Genomic DNA, 21,855 nt, shown 5'->3' with positions numbered 1-21,855 from the left:
CAGTCATGTACATGTACAATGTAGATTTACATGTTTGTACAACATGCAATTATGTAGGACACGTTGTGTGCTCCTTACATAAGAAGAAAAACGCACATGTACATGTAGGTTGAGTGAGGTTTTTTCCACGAATGTACTATTTTCACTACTGTAAACACGTTATTTTCGGTAATTCCGGTAGAGAAACCAGGCACGGAAGTTTAGATTACACCTTAAGGGCACTGGAGTATGCAGTGTACATGTACATGTAGGTGCAGGGAACGCTGGTCACCTAATTCTGCATTGCACCCGAAACCTGGCACCGAACTTTTACTACACCTAAAATTACATGTTAACACAAGCATCTGCATGCCGCACTCACACAACGAGCAACCAGTTTGGGGAATAGGAGGGTTTGTCAATTGCTTTGCCAGGCTCCGAGTGAGTGACAGCTTAGAGCTGTGTGAATGTGTGTGTATGGCAGCTGGGCAGGACCCTGCTGCGGAGGCTGAGTGAGCCGTATGGAGGCAGCCGGGCAGGGCCCGGCTGCGGAGGCTAAGTGAGCCGTATTGAGAGGCTGAGTGAGCCGAGGCTGAGTGAGCCGTCTGAGTGTGAGAGGCTGAATGAGCCGTATGAGGAGCCTGGTAAGCAAGGTTGACTCCCCTCCATGTATTTACAGAGTTTCGCCGGTAGACGGCATCGGTGTAGTTATTGTAGGCCGGTATGATAATGGATACCGACAGGAGAGAACTAGAATAGGAAACATGATGATGACAATAGTGGAGTGGGTGGGTGGGTTGAGAAAGAAATCCACTGCCAATGCGGACAAAGCAAGAACTGAAGTCAGGAACAGTGGACTTCGGAGAACAATTGAGCGCGTGAGAGTTTGTTGGGAACAGAGCATGCGCCTTCTGTGTTAACATATTTTTGCGCGTGCGCAAAAAATCATTTAACAAAAGCATCTGCATGCCGCACTCACACAACGAGCAACCCGTTTGGGGAATAGGAGGGTTTGTCAATTGCTTTGCCAGGCTCCGAGTGAGTGACAGCTTAGAGCTGTGTGAATGTGTGTGTATGGCAGCTGGGCAGGGCCCTGCTGCGGAGGCTGAGTGAGCTGTATGGAGGCAGCCGGGCAGGGCCCGGCTGCGGAGGCTGAGTGAGCCGTATTGAGAGAATGAGTGAGCCGAGGCTGAGTGAGCCGTCTGAGTGTGAGAGGCTGAATGAGCCGTATGAGGAGCCTGGTAAGCAAGGTTGACTACCCAAATAGAGAACCTCCTATTCACTGTTAACTGTAGAGGGGGTGCCACAGATTGTGGACAATAGTAGAGTGATATTGAGTTACTGAGTGTACAGTCGGTACATAGGTGACATTCGGTTATGCTCTGGCACCCACAATAAGTGGGCTCAGTCTGTCTGATCAGTGCTTACCCAGGACCGGTGCTGCCAGCTTTCATGGCAGTTTGCATGTGGACTTCCGTCACTCGGCAGTGCAAGGCACGGCCGAAGTCTCCCCAGGAATGGACGGACGCCCGGGAGTGGGCATGTGAGCGGCGGTAGGGTGGCACGAATGGAATCGCTTGAAATCTTGCCTGGAGAGAGCGTCAGCAAGGATGTTGGTAGTTCCAGGTATGTGACGGGCGGTGACCATAAAGTTACCCTAGGCGCAGATGAAGAAGAGCTGCCGTAGGAGTGACATCACATTAGGGCAGCGACTGTTGCCAGACTTGAGAACAGCGGCGACAGCTTCGTTGTCGGTATGGAAGCGGATACGCTTGCGACACCACTGGTGGCCCCAAGTAGCACATGCAATGCAGATGGGATACAGCTCCTTGAACATAATGCAGAGCGGAGTGTGTTGTGGTGACCAGGTGTCGGCGAACCAATGCGTGCCGTAAACTGCGCCATGCCCAATGGCGCCAGATGCGTCAGTTTCCATCAGGATGGCGCTGGCCAGCGTCTCCTGGAGATCGAGGAAGAATGACTTGCCATTGCAGCCATCGAGTAGGTGAGACCACCAAAGAAGGTCCAGATGACATTCTGGAGAGAGACGGATGTGGTGGTAGGGCTTGGAAACGTTGCGCGTGGCATCATACAGTCGGCGCATGAATGTACGGCATGGCGTGATGACGCGGCTGGCAATGTTCAGCTTGCCCAACAGCTGTTCAAGCTCCCGTAGACGGCAGGATTGGCGTTGGCGAAAGGCCAATAGTCTGGAGCGGATGTCGTCAACCTTGTCCTGTGGGAGACGAGCCACTTTCTGGACGGAGTCCAGTTCGATGCCCAGGAAGGTGAGACAGGAGGTTGGGCCGACTGTCTTTTCATCGGCAATGGGAACTCCCAGGTAGCGGAATACGGAGAGGACTACGTTCAGACGCTGCGCACATAGCGTTGAGTTTGCAGGGCCACAGAGCCAGAAGTCGTCCAGAAGGTGCAGGAGGTGGGGAACCTGGAACAGTTCACAGCTTATCTGGCAAAGCGCGTCCGCAATGCAGTTAAACAAGTAGGGTGCGAACCTCAGCCCGAATGGCAGTACTTTGTCATAGTAGAATTGGCCCTGCCACTGGAAACCCAACAAATGGTATGCAGTGGGTGCGACCGGGACCAGTCGAAATGCATTGCGTATGTCGAGCTTCGCCATCAAGGCACCGGTACCTTGACGTTGCAGAAGCTCAATGGCATCGTCCAATATGACATAATGTAGGGAGAACCAATCCTTGTTTATTCCATCATTGACAGACATACGGTCAGGGTAAGACAGGTGGTGAATGAGGCGGAATTTCCCGTTGTTCTTGGGCACTACGCCGAGCGGAGAGCATACAAATGGGTGGAAAGGCTGGACAGAGAAAGGACCGGCCGATTCGTCACGTCGGACCCGGTCAGCAATTTGTTGTTTTACAAACTCAGCATGTTCAATGGCAGTTGGGAGGTTGCCAGAGATGATAGATACAGAAGCACCAGAGTGGCCAATGGGGAACCCGTGTTGCAAACCATTAAGGATAAAGTCAGAGAGGACACGATTAGAAATACGAGGCAAAAGAGTCATTAGGCGGGCTATGTACAGAGGCATGGGGAGACTACATCGCTGCGACGGGCTTGTCCGTCTGGCGGGGTCCCCGGCGACCGTCGTTGGTGCAGCGAGCGGCGGGATGACCTCGGTCGCCGCAGGTTGAGCAGACGTGCAAGCGTTCACAGGGCTGGTGTTGGCATGGGCGGCCACGGTTGAAGTTGAGGCAGATCTGGCGGGTGCTGCCCGCCCCGGCCAGAAATGGCTGCATAGGACGGCTGGTGTTGGTGCCAGCTGGAGCATGTGGCCCTGCCAAATACTGTGGGCAACGGTCACGGCTGTGGTGCGTTGTGCAGCGCGGACATGATGGTCGGGGTGCCCGGATCAGGTGCAGGCTCCAGAGGCTTTGGTCGATTGCGTCCCAACGAGCCGAGGTTGTTGCCACTGCTGCACGGAAGGCACGGTCATACCCCAGTACAGCTGGGGTCGCAAACTGCTGTTTGGCAGTACAGATAATGTGCTGGTACGTCACCAGCTCCAGTGCTCGGAATGGCACATGTTTCAGTGTGCAGGCCATGTAGATTGTGTAGGCTTCCAGCCAGGCAGTGAAGTCGACAATGGAGCGCTTCTTAGTCACACATAAATTGAAGGACACACGCCGGCCCTCTCCGTTGGCGGTACTGAGCTCCAAGGGCTCGGACCCTGCGCCCACATTCTCTGGGAGGAGATCCTCTAGCTCAATATATTCGCCGCGTGTGATTTTGTCAAGCAACTTACGCGGGACCGTGGGAACAATAGAGCTGGACTCACGAGTGTTCGCCATGGGCGCTGCGATCGGAGGCAGCGCGGGTTGCATGAGGGAAATGTCCATGGGGCCGGAGTCGACCTGCGGCGGGTGATGGGCGACGGTGTTGGACGCGGTTTGGACCACATCTGCCACTGAGGGGACAGCCGCCTGAGCATGGCCGTCCGGATCCTGGCGAGCTGAAATTCGCTCCTCAAGGCGCTCGACTCGAGCCAGCAGGGGGTGCAGGGCCGTCGACACGGCCGCCGTAACGGAACGTGGATTTAGGCCAGTTGTGAGTAAGCTGGCCGGCTGGGGTACGGCGGACGGGATATCGTCCTGCTCCGCACGGGCACTGCCGGAACAATCCGCACGGGCATTGCCGGAAGGATCGGCCGCATGGTCCGCAGGGGCTCGATTTGGAGTGTCGGCATACGGGGACGACGAGGCGCGCCTGCGACTGGAACGCCTGGTCCCGGGAGCCGACTGCTTACGTGCACGGGGCATCTCCGTGAGCTGTGGTAAACCTTGAGATTGAGGTTGAGAAAGAAATCCACTGCCAATGCGGACAAAGCAAGAACTGAAGTCAGGAACAGTGGACTTCGGAGAACAATGAGCGTGTGAGAGTTTGTTGGGAACAGAGCATGTGTCTTCTGTGTTAACATATTTTTGCGCGTGCGCAAAAAATCATTTATACATGTACATGTACATTGATTGTATAACATGTACATGTACACTCCGCTTACAGGGAAGGAAGTGAGTAACATTATTTTACACTCGTAATCCGCTCACACCACACCAGCGACATGGTCGTGTACGTGTACTCATCCACTTTTGTTTCGTATAATTATGGACCATGCGCTTGCTGCAACACTGCCAACAGGGTCCTAGAAAATAAGAAATGTTCGATCACTCATGAGCCCTAGCCCTGCTCCACTCGTTTAGTCATGGCTCGACCATCCTACACGACTCCCCGGCCCCTTCGAGTGCACAGATGATTGTGCAGTGCTATAGTATAGGGCTGCTTAGCGCCCTGCAATATTTTATTCATGAGGTTGGATTGCTTTGGTCAGTACATGTACATGTACATGATTGTACTGTACTTCAGTCATGCACATTACAGGATACGTTTTGACACGTACATTGGGCATGTACATGTACGACATAACATTGTATAATACTAGTACAATGATGTAGGCCGAAGGACGGAAGAGATTCCACAGATTGAGTACAAACATTATCATGTACATGTACATGATTTTTATATAAACAAAATTAATACTAACTTAGAAACCAACTTCATAAAATTAATACTAGTTGAAAACTAGGTTTAGATAAACCTTGTTACGAACACAGTGTCCTCCACCTTGTTTCATGCTGTCAATCTAACAACATGTACATGTACATGATTGTACACGTACATGTACATGTACAATACTTTCCAGTTTCCATGGCGCTTGCACGGTTGTTATGGATACTTTGATGTTCGTGCGTAACACAAACAGTAAAATTGAACCGCAGTCACCAGCGAAGCGGCACCACAAGCCAGAAACAGGCTAGAGCTGCGACTATTGAGAACCCAACGCACACTGCTGCGACTAAGCTACGGTTTGCCGTATTGCACTGACACTCGTGCAGACAAGAAACTGAAGGAATCGTTCAGGTAGCAGCTCTGCCAGAAACAATCAGAGTTAGGTTTTGCAGTGCGAAGGCAGCTGCGCATTTGCAACATAGACACACTGTGAGCGGGGCTGAACTGGTTTCTTCAGGAAGTGCACAGAACTGAAACAATAATTATACTTTAGAGAATATACGATAGGTGTGCATTCAGGAGCAATGCTCTCAGTCTTAAATTATAAATGTTTCCAGGCTACCCGACAAGAGGATGCATTGACTGGAGAGGAAATTGTAGGAAGCGCTCAACCTACTTGTACGTTACCTAATGCTATCTAACAAGTGTGTCAGGTGTCCAGCTAATCTCTACTCTTGTGTAATTACGACATTACCCAGTACTTTGCTTTGGCTGCGTTTTGATTTTGTTTTTCCCGACACAGTGTTGCACGCCCAACGCGCCATAGAAACGGAATTTTCTGCCCCTCATGATGACATACGCGAACGGTCAGTGTTGAGAATTGCAAGTGGCGTTGGATGTTCGCCTATTACTGAACAAACCTAGAGTACAAGTACACATCGCACCATGTGTCTGTGTGTGTGTTCGTGCGTGTGTGCGTGTGTGTGTGTGCGTGTGACTGCGCACAAGCACAAACGCACGCACGAATACCTGCCGGTGCGCAATTCTGTAATAACACGATTACTCAGACAATGATAACAAATACCATTGCAGTGTGTGCTCGTCATCTTGTATGTATGTATGTATAACTCATAATCACAAGGTGATCGTAGAGGGATTAATCAGCGAGAGAATTGTGAATGATGTCTCTGAATCCAACTCTAAAATTAAACGAATTGAAAAGCATATTGAGGTGACAGAGTGGCAAAATGGCATTATAACAAACTGCAGTGTGTTTGACCGAAAGGCTGGCCTTGTGAAAACAACATAGGGTGACAGGCTTTCAGACGGCTTGAAGGGATGTGCGTCGCAAATCCTCAGGCTGGCTCATTGACGAACTTCACGTCAGATACATTCTGAACCAGAGCAAGAAAACAGTGGGCACAGAATGGATCCTGAGTGCAGGTGACTAGGTCTCTTGCATTTGAGAGTTTGATTCAATAGTCACTGGGTTGTGCCATGAAGGTTAACAACAAACTCAGAGCAAGACTTGGATGGAGAGCCAAGGAGTACATTTAAAGGAAATAACGAAAATGTTGGCTGTTGGTTTGCGCATCTAAGGCGTGATAGAGCTTATCATCAGGTCGTTGAATGTCAGTATCACATCAGTCAGTATTGTGCTACCTGTTGCACTTCTGACTACACAACATCTGGTTTATAACTGCCGTTAGTGTTGGACACCAACTACAGATAACATGTGCATTTTGGTACTTTCCTTTAAAATCAGAGTGATCGGAAGAATTGTTGGTCTCTGTTTTGGCTTTCCTTCATCAGTTGTACATGCACACCGTTTATGTGATCTCCGCATCTGTGCCTTTACCTTTGACCGTGCTCCTACTGAGGCGGAAACTCAGTCCGCCCGGCGCCAACGTGGACCGTGAATTTAGTAATCTTCAATCTATTGAGTAGGCAGGCATGGTGTGATGGACTAAGACCGTGATTGAGAAACGGAGTATACCAGATTCAAGTCCTGCCTGACGGCGGAAAGGTTTTTTCAGCTGTGGTGCGACCCACAGTGTATTGGGCACACGTGGTCAGGCACGTGGGAAATGCTGGATGCAGGGAATGCGATGTTCGGTCTTTGGCTCGCTTGCTTGTGCGTCATCTACTCCTCTCCTACCGTTTTATGAGCTGCATCTGCGCCTTTGATCTTTGCAATGCGTAGGCGTTCCTACAGATGCTGAGAACTCCGTCTAACTGGGTCTCGGACGGGACCGTGAATTTTTGTCAAAATCTCGTTTTTGAGCCCTAGAGAGATGAAATTATATTTTTTAATGATCTGCATGATTGTGATGGTCATGTGATTTGCATGTGATCATCATGTGATCAACATCATGTGACCATCATGTGATCATCATCATGTTTTTGGAGGCCTTACCCCATCAGTGGACTGTCTACGGTAGGACAGCACAAAGGCAAGGGTGGCAGCAGCCAGTGCCAGAGCGCAGGAGACCCAAGACAGGATGTACATGTCGGACAGTTCCGCAGGGTCTCCCTTGAAGTCCTGCCTGTAATGGACTGTGAAGCTAATGGCACATAGTCCCAACACGATCCCTGCAATAGACCACAAAGGCAACCAAGAATGCTATACTCATCCTGCACTTGCATTATCAAGAAATCTCCACGTACAGTACGTATTCCCTAAGACTACGTTCATGCAGGATACCAATGTGGATGCCATAACCGGGCAACTACTCCACTGAAGACGAAACATCTAGACACAAGGACACAAAAATCCGTTGCACAGAACTGGATTGATACAGGCACCCAACGGGCAGGTTTGCAAAAGTGAAGAGTGTGCCTTAAAAAGAATGAATATAACCCACGATGATTCGCATTCTACGTTTGTACTTCGAGTATACATGTACACCTTGTCCATTTCTGGAGTGTCTCTGTTCTTGGTCACAATGACTGGAGCATAGAACCTCCTTCCTTGAATTGAAATTGGGTGCAAAGGTGCAGCTGGTTGGGAGCTACCTTTGCTTCCAAACACAATAATTGTTCTAATCGAGTAAGGCGCCTTGAGTGTCGGGCAAGATACGCCATAGAAATGTAATTTGTGTCACTAATCATATTACGTAATGCTATACCTGTAAGGCCAAAGCCCACACAAGGGGAGTAGACGACACAGGTCTTCGCGTTGTGGGGCCAACTTATCGGCAACGCAGCCAAAACTAGCAGGATTAAAGTCAGGCCGGCTGCAATGGCGCCCAGCACACCAAACGCCTGCGAACTTCTCAGAGAGGCTGGAGACGAGCAAGTACAGCAAAACGAAATTAATAACATTCATACTCAGTAAGGGCGCTGTAAACCATAGCGGCTTAGCGCGTGTTAGCGGCCGTCGTGAGTTCCCTTTGAGAACGAACACGATAATTTACTCTCTTTTTTAGGACGCTGTTTGTAATCATTGCATTAGAGCGTTCATTAAAAAATCTCACTCCCAGTCGTCTAGTGTCACCATCGTGTAGCCATTGTTACGCTAAAAGCAACCACATTTTTCTGGCCACTTTTACTAAAAAAAGTAAAAAGTGAAACAATTACAAAGCAAGAAGTTAGAAAAGCGACAAGGTTACCTACAAACAAATAATTCGAATTGCAATTGTGGATTTTGCATTCAGCAAAGACTATTAAGGTATGACCGTCACATTATGTTGGAGGGTTTTGGGTATCGTACAGGTGTCGGAATCGGAGCTTGGATATCTGCCGTTCTTTGTCAACACAGTACATGTACTATTTACTTTCTTTCACTGCCATGTTTAGTGATACTATCCCCTTTGGTGTTCCAATTCATGTACTTGAAGCTTGCATTGATTCTAGCGAGTTTGATGAGCTACTGTTTCCGAGAGTTTAGATCATGGCTTGCAGAAATATTTTGCCCACATATGAGAATCTACATGCATATCTTGGCCAATATTTCCGAGATGTTGCCAAGGGACGCAACCAATTTACTTACACGCAAGCTCGACAAGGTCATTTTCTGCGTAGCCAAAGCAACGATGGGTCCTTTGATCACTGGTGCAGACCTTCCACAGTCCGTATTCGGTATGCTGCCTGATGTGGGTGAAAGGAGGTGGAAATTCCAGTGTGCGCGCAATCCACTTGGGATCAACTGAATACAAAACAGAACAGAATATTGCCATTCTCCGTCGAGATCGACAACTAATATATGGAAGAGATGGCACTAGTTCACCACTATACCATGTAACCATGACCATAATCATAATGACGCTTACTTCATTTTAGCATTATGGAATTTATAGTGGATGTGCAACGCAATCGTTGCATTTCTTACTACCAAACGCACTTCAGATCATGAATATCTCACTTTCTTTCAAGGCATAAGTATAACGCAACGGATATGCATGTACACGTACATGTACATGTACATGTAGAGCGTGAAAGTATTGAAGGTTCATGTAATGGGAAATTTGAGGAGAGAAAGGCAGATACATGTGCATGGAGATAGTGATTGGTAAATCACTAACGGGGTACAGGGTGAAGGCAAAGGAGTACTGGGCATGGGAAAGCATACATGTACATGTACAGTGGAGGTCACATCTGTAACACGCGTAGTTTTCCTCACTGTTTATTTCTATTGCATGATTTGCATCAGGAGATCCCCTCGACAGGCCATCGCCTCTGGGAGATCCTTTCATAAATAAAGATTATCTGTATAGCTATTACCGGTATTTATTTTTCACCAGTAGACCCCATTTGGGGTCGGCTTTTTATGAGTAGTACTATTATGGTGTAATGCGATTGGCTTCGTGAATATACCCGTTCTCACGTACACCGAATAACTACTGTGTAGAAAGACATTATAATTATTGCCTTCACCAGATAAGTTTTGCTATTTCCGGACTCGGCTTGATCGGTCCCAGATGAATTACCGAATCTGTCCGATTATCGCCGAAATCGCTAGCACTTCGTTTTCTCGTTATATCACGGCATTACCTGAGCGCCGAGGGTTCTCCATAAGCGCTACCGATACCAACAGTTTTCGTTTTTGGCTTAATATGCTTCACGCATATTGGTAAAATCCTGCGCATTGCACGGACGTGCCCCAATAGAAGCTTTACAGTACTAGTAATAAGTAATAATTATTATTGTGGTACCGAATTCCGCTAGCCTGACGACGTACATTGTAGCTGCTGTGTGGGCCTTTACTAGCTTTAGGGTGCTTACGGCACAAGGTGCATGAGTGCTTTGCTGTCTTGCCAATAATAGCACGGTGCCCTACCAGCTAAGAACAGAACATGATATGGCCGTGAGGTACGCGGCTTAGAGGAGTCTCTTCACCCTGTGGCTCACGGGGTTACAAAATCTAAATCAGAAATCCAGCCACATTTTTGTACATTCCAGAACTAACCTTACTTGCACAATGGAGATAGGGAATGAAAGCAGTGAATCGAGGCTCGTCTATTCAGTAAGGAAATCACTGGGGAGCCAAGAGGGCTCTTTGAGTTTTCTTCCTAAAGCGATCGCTTCTCAAGCGTGCTCAGCTTAGCAATAACCTTAGTTGAGGCGTGCGGGTCCTGAGGTGTTTCAGGTATTTTCGTTTTAGAATTGCATGTACAATGTACAATGTACATGTTTATGGCTCGTCTCTCCTATGAAGTACACTACTTAGGCGCAGCTGTCCTATAATAGTGCAGCCTGGTATCCATGTGGAGCATAGAGAGTTTTATGTAACACCTGACATTGAAACGTATCGATATCTGTTGAGTTCCGTGAAGTTCTTGCAGGACGAAATAGCTGTGTAGAGTGTCAAGCACTAGTCCTTACAAAGACATGGCCATACAAATTGCTTTCAGAGTGAGTGTAAAAACGGGTGTCAACGGAATCGTATTATTCTTGATAGAAATTGTTGTGCACTACCCAATCTAATGTCGCCAAGTTACAAAAACTCATTCTTGCACTGACTCCGGAAGCGAGCGTACATAAGACACATACATACATGTATATCGCTACATACTGTGCCATTGCAGGGTTCCCACTCACCGTTGATCACAATAGACATGGCGACAATACCGAGAGCCACAAAGGCAAGAGCGACCGTGAATACGATACTCCTTGTCATCATGCTAGTTGCACTAGTACTAAGTATGGAAAATGGCAATGTTCAATATTATTATAGTGTCTTTCCCTCACACCAGTTCAGTTCAATAGCAACGGAAATAAAATAGACTACTCAGCTACCTGGAAATTCTCATAACCGTGCACGAAACTGCTCTTCTTGTACGTTATCCTCTTTCGCCTTTAGTGCTCGGCCAAAATATACAGGCCTATTATAACACCTTCTTCCACTGCTAGTGCTGAAAGTCTCCCGACGATAGCGTATTGTATGGCGATGATATGGAATAGATTTACGCGAAACCGACTGATATCCAGCGAGCTGGAGGTGCATGCTGTCCAGCACGGTGCACCGTGCGGTTTGGCCATGTGTCTCTGGCCCTAGCCCACTGGTGGCGAAGGGGTAGTAGGACTGATCTCGCCATGTAGAAGGTCCTGTCCATACACATTACTCACGCATTGAGAAAGTAGCGGCGTTATTGATGTTACGGGATAGTCTATTTCTAGGCAGCTGGCTTGCTGGTACTAGGCATCAGGAGCCATATTGATACATGACTGTATCTTCCAAGTGACTTCAAGACGGTGGTTGAGGAACAGCGCCATTCTTCAAAGATTTACACCGGGATGCGTGCCGTTTTCACAGAATCCACACCAGTGAATATGTTGACTTGAGCTAAACTTGTTTGGCCCATCGCCCGACGGCCGTGACCTGAATCATGTGAATCATTTCCCGTATACAGTGAAACCTGTCGAAGACGACCGCTCAAGGTACCTTGAAAGTGTGGTCTGTGTACCCAGGTGGTCTCCTTATCCAAGGTCATTTGACTGGAAATAGCTTCCCTTGGTCCTGGCTGCAGTGGTCATCTGGAACAGGTGGTCGCCTTATCCGAGTGGTCGCCTTGACAGGTTTTACTGTACTCTAAATGAAGTGCACCAGGCAGGCACAGTGGGTTGGTCAAAGACCATGATTGAGATACGAGCGGTACCTGGTTCAAGTCCTGCCTGGGAGCGGTTTTTCCAGCCGTGCTGCTACCCACAGTCAGCTGGGAACTTGTGGCCAGGCACAAGGGGTACATGGATGCAGCTAATGGGGTCATTCTCGGCACTTGTGCCAGTGGTTGCGAGACTTATCCACTCACCCCCACCGTTAGGCGCTGCATCTGCCGCTAGGGTTTACCGGGTGTTAGCGGCCGTCGTGAGTTCCCTTCGGGAACGGACACGATAATTTTGTTATTGTTTTTTTTAAGTGAAGTGCATGTACACGTACATGTAATTCGGGCTCTCTGTGTGAAACTCTGAGTTATAGCCAGATAGATTTATACTATAACATACTAGGATCTGCACCCAACAGAGCACTTCCTCAAGCTGCCACGACATGCTTCAAGTGTGACGCCCAATTCTTTGATTACCACAATCACATACAGCGACACCAAAATGGGCAAGAAAAGCCGCATAAATTTGATCAGTATGAGATTGGAAACTGTAATCGCGATTGGTTGATGGGAACTGTATGGAGATAAGAAAACTCTCTCCTCTTCACCTTCTAAACCAAATTGTAAGCTCAGTCTGAGTCAGAGAAGGACAGTTTTTAGCTTAGCCCTTTCACTGCTGCAGGGGTGTGTATGTTGCATACTAGTACTCAAAAAGCCGAACTAGGGCCAGTGACTAACTACTTCAGAAACGTGATGGACTGAATACGTATAAGTATTCATTGTCGACATGTAAATTGGTACGGTGGTAATTGTGGTATTCAAGGATAGAACGGAAGGAGTAGTTATTAAGTGACCCGTGATGCTTGCTCTGCGTTAGAAGAAGAAAACGACCGTCTACAGCTGAAATATCATAATTCAGAAGCAATTTTGCATGCATCCGAGCAGATTAGCATCGATTCTAATAATTATAATATAAGAGATTGAGTGGAGTATTGAGGCGTTGCTTGAGCGGCACAAGGCTATTGACCACATGAATTTCGGAACGGAAGACAATGACAACAACCAAGTCGAAGACCGACTGATAAGCGTCAATCAAGACGATCACAATTCGGGTTACGTCATTACTATACACTGACGTGTAACTCATTGGTTGACATAATAACTACGGGCTCATTACATAGCATAAGCAACGGTATCATTCATATCAAATCAGGGGAGAACCCAAGTGCTGGAAGTGAATGCACTGCCGCTTGCCGCAACCGTTGGTGAATGCGTTAAAAACAAAACAAAAAAATCAGAAATCCTGAAATTTCGGAACATCTCTAGGTTTCGTATCAAGTTTGGAAAGTATGATAAAATGAAGTAAATGCTTGTTTTTGTGCACACCAGATGATCAATGGGCAGTACTACATCAAGAACACGAACAGAACATCAGGGCCATCTTTCAAACAGGCAAGTTTTCCAATCGTTCTGGGCTGAAATCCTGCATGGGAAGACATTAGGAAACAGCAAAAAATAATGTAAACTGTGGAACTCACTTTGCACATACAGTAAAACTTGAAACTACAGACCACCCTGACTAGCAACCAGCCTGGAACTACAGACCACCATGACTAGTGACCAGCCTGCTACTACAGACCACCATGACTAGCGACCAGCCTGCTACTACAGACCACCGTGACCAGCCTGGCACTACAGACCACCGTGACTAGCCACCAGCCTGGCACTACAGACCACCATGACTAGCGACCAGCCTGGCACTACAGACCACCCTGACTAGCGACCAGCCTGGCACTACAGACCACCGTGACTAGCGACCAGCCTGGCACTACAGACCACCATGACTAGTGACCAGCCTGGCACTACAGACCACCGTGACTAGCGACCAGCCTGGCACTACAGACCACCGTGACTAGCGACCAGCCTGGCACTACAGACCACCGTGACTAGCCACCAGCCTGGCACTACAGACCACCATGACTAGCGACCAGCCTGGCACTACAGACCACCGTGACTAGCGACCAGCCTGGCACTACAGACCACCGTGACTAGCGACCAGCCTGGCACTACAGACCACCATGACTAGTGACCAGCCTGGCACTACAGACCACCGTGACTAGCGACCAGCCTGGCACTACAGACCACCATGACTAGCGACCAGCCTGGCACTACAGACCACCATGACTAGCGACCAGCCTGGCACTACAGACCACCCTGACTAGCGACCAGCCTGGCACTACAGACCACCTTGACTAGCGACCAGCCTGGCACTACAGACCACCATGACTAGCGACCAGCCTGGCACTACAGACCACTGTGACTAGCGACCAGCCTGGCACTACAGACCACCGTGACTAGCGACCAGCCTGCTACTACAGACCACCGTGACTAGCGACCAGCCTGGCACTACAGACCACCATGACTAGCGACCAGCCTGGCACTACAGACCACCATGACTAGCGACCAGCCTGGTACTACAGACTTCTTCTCCAGGTATGGACGGTCTCACAGTTATATAATGTTGTGTGGTGCGAACCTCTAACTAAGGACCACATGCCACTGAAGACCGCTTTCTCTGGCCCCGAGGGTGGCCGTTAGTCACAGGTTTTACTGTGCTTTGATAAAAAATGCTATCATTTTGATTCGAACAAGCACTGACCAGGGCACAGTCGCGTGAATCCAAAATGAGGAATATTGGTGTAAGAAGTACTGCGGATAGCAATTACCACGTTCACTTTCCTCCTGCCCATACAAATATCTCTAACAAGAGATTCACGGTTACTTCCAAATGCAAGACATGCATACAATCATCACGTGTAATCAAGGTCCTTGGCATGTTCAGATCCCAACTTCCAAGTTGGGAAAACTCTGAGCAGTCTGCGTGGAAAAAAAAGTGTTGAGGTCCCAACTTGCACGTTAATTCCATCTATTCCCATAGATACCGTAAAGTCGCGGATAAAAGCCGGGTTTGAATACAAGCACATTGCGGATAGAAGCCTGAAAATCAAACGGGTCAAATGCATATAAGCCCGCGCGTAGAAGCCTGGCTTCTATGCAAGCGCGGATCGGGTAGGTCAAGAGTGCATGCGCTATGTGCCATGATGTACGCTGGATAGTAAAACTGCCGCCATAACGGTAGTCAGTGGTAGATCTACGCGTGTCGCACGTAGAAGCGTGCATACAAGCCTGGCAAAAAATATCAGTGGTGCATATAAGCATGGCTTGCATACAAGCCTGGTTTGCATTAAAGCCTGATGCAAAAAAGCGGCTTATGTGCTTAAAAGCCCAGCTTTTATCCGCGACTTTACGGTATGTCAAAGGTATGCAAAGTGCATTTTTAAAGAACTCAGATGGTGAGTCAAGGAAAATCGATCGCATAACTTGTGTCCACAATTTCAGTGTATGCAAAATGACTTAGTATGTGCAGCCAAGCCAGGGGCCACATTGCCTTTTTGCCAAAAGTGGTGCTCTATCCACTTTGGTAGCGAATGTCTACTCTAAAAATTGTCGATCTGAGGTAGTAGTACTTGTACCGATATCGTGACCTTGACGTGTGTGATTGTTTGTGCATGGCTGTGTGCATGAAAGATCAGCCGCTCAAAACTATTTTTTTCTGAAGAATATTCTATATTCATTCGATAAGTAAAGTATTCGTTCGTGAAGCTTATAAAGTATTGTTAGCAACACTAGTATAGATGGTGTGGCACAAGGGCAGAGGGCAGGCAGCCAGCAGCCGGTCGCATGCACCGCGGGAGAAGAAATCGCCGTGCTCAGCTAGTGTGTGATCGTGCTGGCACGAACTACGGGACTGATAACACGCCAGTCCTGTGTGCATACCTCGTTCAGAAATACGTCCACTGCGGTGTGACTCCCGTATAATACTATATACCTCCAATAATTACATAACCATTGACTTGCAACAAGAATAAGAGGATTAAAAAAGTGTTTTTACTCCGAGTGTCACGCACCAAGCAGCCATGAGAATCCAGTTTTCTTATGATCACTTAGCGCGTGAAACTCCGAGTACTATACTCTTTTCATCCTCTTATTCTTGTCGGAACTAGCTCTGCATTTCGGTATTGAGCACTAATCTATTGGAGAGCCTGGAATCTCTCTGTTTCAACCTTAGACTTGTCAAATGTATTATTGAAACTGATCGAAATGTCTTTGCAAGACATATAACGGTTACATCCTCTTGTATTGCTAGGCGTTTCGATCAGTTTGAATGTCACCTGTCGTGATCTACGTGAAGATCATGCAATGTCAAGGCCCTGAGCTCTCTCAATTCATGTCATGTGTAAGAGGTGAATGTGGACGTGGGGGGTGGGGGGTGGGGGGGGGGGGGGGCAGAATTGTACAGGACAGGCATACACTGTGATCCAAAACTCGTGTGAGTGGCCAAGCACACAGGACGGTCACCCACGCTGCCTCTTTCTCTTACACGGCACGCACAGAGATCGTACGCCCTGTACAATACTGTCAAATGTATTGTAAATGCAGAATACAAATTCCTCAGCAAATTATTGTGTCCAGCTACCGTAAAGTACCGTTGATCCGCCCCCCCCCCCCCCCACACGCCGTGTCGCTTCCCGGCTGGGTTGTCGGCAGGCGGCGGGAATTAGATCAAGGCTGTCAAGTGCAGTACGATCTACAATGTAGAAGTTCAGACTCGATGTGCTGGATTGTGCACATTTTCATGCTGGATTGGTAAATACTGTGTACAGCAGTGCATGCGTCGGTTCAACATCGTATTTTCGTTGTATACACCGAAGTCGCTTCACAGGTAGAAAATTGAAAGGGGGCGGGAATTAGAGAGGGGGCAGACCAACGGTACTTTCCGGTACAAGTTTGCCAGGTGGAAGTGTTTAAAGGGGAAGTTAAGGCAAAAATTAAAATTTCACCAGTTGTAGTCTTCGGGGTACTGAGTCGAATGGTCTTGGTCCGAGAAAGCTGAGACACTCCCTTCCTACTTGAATCCCAATCGAACTCGCGCACTTCCACCGAAACTGGGTGACTGCGCCCTACGAGATGGGGATTTGTATGCAAAATGTCACTAAAAGCGCCATTTCGTTCTTATAAAAGCACGGATGACCGCGATTGGCCCATATGTTGTAGTCTTTTGGACGCTGAGTCGACTGGTTTTGGTCCAAAAAGGCTGCGATGCAGCGTTCGCCCCTAATTCCCAATCGAACATGGTTGAACAAGCGGTCACGTGCTCCTGCGTACACCAGTCACCTGGTCACCGTGCCTGCAGGGTACAACTTACAGCCTGTTTTGACCTTTTTTGTGTGCAGTCCTGTCACTCGAGTTGAACCTTGGTGTGAAAGTTGTCGCCTGCTGGCGTGGTGACCAGGTGATTTTGGCACCCAGGAGCACGTGACCGCTTGTTCAACCATGTTCGATTGGGAATAAAGGAGGAACGCTGCATCGCAGCCTTTTCGGACCAAAACCAGTCGACTCAGCGTCCAAAAGACTACAACATATGGGCCAATCGCGGTCATCCGTGCTTTTATAAGAACGAAATGGCGCTTTTAGTGACATTTTGCATACAAATCCCCATCTAGTAGGGCGCAGTCACCCAGTTTCGGTGGAAGTGCGCGAGTTCGATTGGGATTCAAGTAGGAAGGGAGCGTCTCAGCTTCCTCGGACCAAGACCATTCGACTCAGCACCCCGAAGACTACAACTGGTGAAATTTTAATTTTTGCCTTAACTTCCCCTTTAACTGAGGTGCTTCAAAGATGTTAGATATTCAGTAATTTTTGATCTTCTCTTTCACCAAAAATTGATCTATTATAACATTTGGCTATGGAAGGAAGATTAAATCAGTCAGATACAATAATATAAAGTAGACGCACAATTACCTGCATTTGATCCAGCGGACTGTGATGGACGTGCGCTATAGCGGCCGTCAGCAGGGCCGTAACCATGGTGAACCAGCATAGAACGTACATAGCGCTGAGCTTGCCTACGTCGGCGTAGCTCTCCCGGTAGTGCAACGTGAATGCGCCCGCACACAACACCTGCGAGAAACCTGAGGTGGAGAAAACACACAAGAAGCCAGATTTTGCCAAGAGCAAAGATTAAAAAAATGATTGTAAATCACCACAGCACAGCTTACCACATTCTTCCGAAAATACATATCGATAGCTGACGATCCGTACAGCTCATTGAGGCTAAGGCGGGCGTTATAGATCTGTAGTTTCAAAAGATCACACATGATGATGATGCGGGTCGGTGGGTGCTCTGTGTGTGTGTGTGTGTGTGTGTGTGTGTGTGTGTGTGTGTGTGTGTGTGTGTGCGTGTGTGTGCGTGTGTGTGTGTTGGGGAGGGTTAACTGAAGACTTCTTGTTCCAATGTGCTAAACATGCTGTAAGACTTACTCATCAATTCAACAATCGGAGAATGTACTTAGTTGCAAAACGCCACACTCTTTATCGCAACAATATCTGAGGAGCTACGAAGTCGGACTCCAGAGTCAAACACCATGAAGCTACGTGTTATCAAACTGGTGGAAGTATAATAATGTGTTACTATGGATGCCTCACCAGTGAAGATCAGTAATACTCGTGGAGTGACCAAGCACGGCCGCACGAGTAGGCAGTGCATGTGCAGTTCGAGCAGTACAGATGCGATTGCTGCCGTCCCTGCCAATAGCACGCCGATCACTGCGAATGCCTGAGATGCCCGCAGAGTGTCTATAATAATGATACAAACATCGGCAAAAAAACGGCAAGTGTGTAGCTCATGATGCCTTACAGTACTGTCAATGTACTACACCATACGAACAAGAAATCATTCAAACACAGAGCATAGTAGCACAACCAAGGAATCTCGAATAAACGCTGTCAAATATGAACTTTTGGAACGTGTTTCAAAATTTGGTATTTAATCCAGAACTTGAGTTGCTCAGCAACTGCCAAAGTGCGTTCAAAGTGTGAAACCTCACTCAGACTACGGATACACTTCAACCCTCATCAACCCCTGAAGCTTGGCAAGCTGAACCAGTCATGATTCGCCGACGAAGACCATTAATTCCTTTCCTCATTTCTTACTGAGGTGGCGCACCATTGTGAACGTGATGAGGGCGATTTTGTCGAAGCATTGTAAAATCACGTTTTTGCCATGCGAACAATCAAACTCCACACTTTCCCTGTTTTACAAAACAAACTTTCCAGGAACAAACATCTAGATGTCACATCAGTGCCAATATAAATCAGGCTGACAGAGGTGGGCAAGGCGAAATCTTGTGCTTGCATTGCAAAGATTGCAGGCAAGCTACATAATGAAGGCAGCCCACCACGTATACAGACCAGTGATCATACATGTACTCTTGTACACTCCTCGTTACGAGCTCTGGTTCTTACTGGATAGGTCATCAAGGCCGACTGTATCTGAATAGCGGCTGCAACTCCTGGAATGGTTGGCGCGTACGCACACTTTCCATAGTCCGAAGTCTGCGTGGCCATCACCGATTTCCGGATCTTTCAAATCCACCGAAATCCATTTCGGACTGACTGGGAACAAATTAAAAAAGGGCAAAGAAAAGAGAAACAGTAGCAAGCAACGAATTCAGTGCAGATGAGGTAGAGATTTTATGGTCAGTTTTCGCCCTAGCATTATCCCCTCAGTACAACACTGTACTGCCATGTTTTTGGACCTGTCCCAGTGAGATTTCGCGCCCTGGTAATCAATCCACCTGGTGTATGTTCTATGTCTCGTTGACAGGATGCAACTTGATCTCAGCCTGGGACAAAACACTCACTAGATCAATGCGATGAGTTTGAGCAAGAGGTGAGATAACACAGTGCATCCATGAATGCTGACATTGCTTTTCATACTATAGCCGGTGGCAATGCGGATGTGCGGACTTTTCCTTTTTTCCCAGACTCTAGATACCATTGGTTATTTTGTGCTGGTACTCGCACCTTTTTTTGTGATACACAGTGACTTGAACTACAACAGCGACGTAACAATATGCAATGTGTACTCGCTCACGGGATTATGAAGTTACTACGCCCGTGGCATTTGCACCCGAGGATTAGTGTAGAGGTGACTTACGATTGATTGCCACTGAGAACACCACTGTGGCCGCCAGGAGAATGGACAGCAGGACCAGTCGCGGGATATTTCGCTCCATCTTTTGCTGTTTCCCTTTCCAGATCGAATCGACTCTATGCTGATTGAAGTGCTCTCTGCGTGGGTGACCACTGGAGTCGTTTCCAAATCCTTTATCTCTCACCTGGGGACAAATGACATTGACAGAAGATAGCGGTAGAAAGTGCGTTTCCGTTGGGCCACGCTGCAGGCTGCGAGCGCTAAGACTAAGAGCACGATTCCATGTTTTGCAAAACACATGGAGATGCACACAGAGTCGAGTCGTAGGGAGTCAGTTTTTATTTTAGCGTTGACTGTTGGCCCACTTACAGCAACACTCAGCCTTCCAAACGCAACAGCTCATGGATGATCGAGTCGCGTGGTCCGAGGTACTTGTGGATCTACACGGTCTGTACTCCAGTGTAGGCTAGGTGTGATCAGCTGATAATCGCCAACCTTGATCATGATGACTGTGTTGATCTAAACTGACACGGCCGTACACTTGTAAAATCATGTGACCCTTTTGACGTCCGGATGGAATGACGTGTGGGTATTACATGTAACGACGTACTACACTGTAGTAGGCATATCTGCGCAGTGTGCATGCATTGCATCAACGTAATCGACTAATCCGGTTCACGACTCTCGACTCGAGCCTAGTCGAGGCCCAGCCTAGCGCCTGGACTGGAGTGGAAGCTCGAGGGTACTGGTAGATACATGTAGGTATGTGTATTGTGTACACTAGTACAGTACTACTACATGTACAGTAGCTCGGGCTGCTCGCTGTGCATGCTTGGCCTGTCCGAAAACGTTTTTCCAACAATTTTTTCTTCTTTCATTTTTGGGCTATTTAAAAAAAAATACTATTTTGGCATTTTTCAAGTTTTTGCGCATTTTTCCAATTTTTGTAAGTGTAATGGGTAGCCGAGTGGTAGGCGCGGTGCAATTAACAATAATTACTTTTATTCTACTTTCAGGTACACACCTGAGATATAATCGTTCGTGAAAGAAGGAACGGCAAAATAACTGACTTTCTCTCCGGTGCTCACCTGGAGGTTGAATAGCTCGTTATCAAAATCTCATCTTCATCTAAACAGAAATGCGCAGCCGCTTATATGCAGCAGACGCCGTACGCTTACATACGGAGATACACTAGGCAAAGCTCCGTATTAGTTCCGTACTGCTTCCGTATTGGTCGGGCAGGGATACTACACCCTCCCTTCCTACAGATAATCACGCCCTCGTGATTTTCAAAAAATTAGTGAAGAGTTACGAACACAGCGTCAACCGGAAGATGGCAAATTATATCGGAAATGATAACGTTTAGAGTAGACAGAAGAAATGAACTAATAACAAATCATAAAGTAGAAGCACACCAGGTTCACACGGTCTCACGGGGTCAAAAGGGGAAAGAACTGTCCTCCAAATAGGACCTGAAGCCACAGCACTCTTGCTGCACAACGCTGGCACAACCCGCCAGGAACATCGCAGTTCAAAAACCGAACTGAATACACTATAACTATAAGGGGCGTTGTCACACACATTGTCCCACGTTAGCTGGGTAAGCCGTGGCTCACCATGATCAGACGCCTACCAAACTAAACTGGATTCACACACTCGCATAAAGGAAGACTGAAGAGAACAGGGAGACTGAAGGAAGACAGGAAAGAAAATGCCATACCTGGAATCAGCGTTAGT

The 21,855-nt window shown here is 47.8% G+C and overlaps 3 protein-coding genes across 3 annotated transcripts; all 3 read right to left on the bottom strand.

Moving 5' to 3' along the window:
• Positions 1–1,636: 1,636 nt before the first annotated feature.
• Positions 1,637–3,022, bottom strand: LOC135829181 (uncharacterized). The gene has a single exon (XM_065341585.1). The coding sequence runs from the start codon at positions 3,020–3,022 to the stop codon at positions 1,637–1,639; it is 1,386 nt and encodes a 461-aa protein (XP_065197657.1).
• Positions 3,023–5,802: 2,780 nt separating this feature from the next.
• On the bottom strand, positions 5,803–11,400 carry LOC135829775 (uncharacterized). Its single transcript, XM_065342161.1, has 5 exons — positions 11,059–11,400; positions 9,011–9,166; positions 8,148–8,303; positions 7,436–7,611; positions 5,803–6,413 (listed from the first exon to the last, which is right to left on the bottom strand). Exons 1-5 carry the CDS (start codon positions 11,138–11,140, stop codon positions 6,375–6,377), a joined length of 609 nt encoding a protein of 202 aa, XP_065198233.1. The 5' UTR covers positions 11,141–11,400; the 3' UTR covers positions 5,803–6,374.
• Positions 11,401–12,800: 1,400 nt separating this feature from the next.
• On the bottom strand, positions 12,801–20,446 carry LOC135829023 (uncharacterized). Its single transcript, XM_065341425.1, has 5 exons — positions 20,122–20,446; positions 19,428–19,577; positions 18,609–18,758; positions 17,925–18,094; positions 12,801–13,545 (listed from the first exon to the last, which is right to left on the bottom strand). The coding sequence occupies exons 1-5, from the start codon at positions 20,198–20,200 to the stop codon at positions 13,507–13,509; spliced, it is 588 nt and encodes a 195-aa protein (XP_065197497.1). The 5' UTR covers positions 20,201–20,446; the 3' UTR covers positions 12,801–13,506.
• Positions 20,447–21,855: the final 1,409 nt, after the last annotated feature.

This window comes from Sycon ciliatum, chromosome 13 (assembly GCF_964019385.1).
Source record: "Sycon ciliatum chromosome 13, ocSycCili1.1, whole genome shotgun sequence".
Classification (NCBI taxonomy): domain Eukaryota; kingdom Metazoa; phylum Porifera; class Calcarea; order Leucosolenida; family Sycettidae; genus Sycon; species Sycon ciliatum.
The sequence above is the reverse complement of the archived record's forward strand: the minus strand, read 5'-3'. Positions and strand labels throughout refer to the sequence as shown.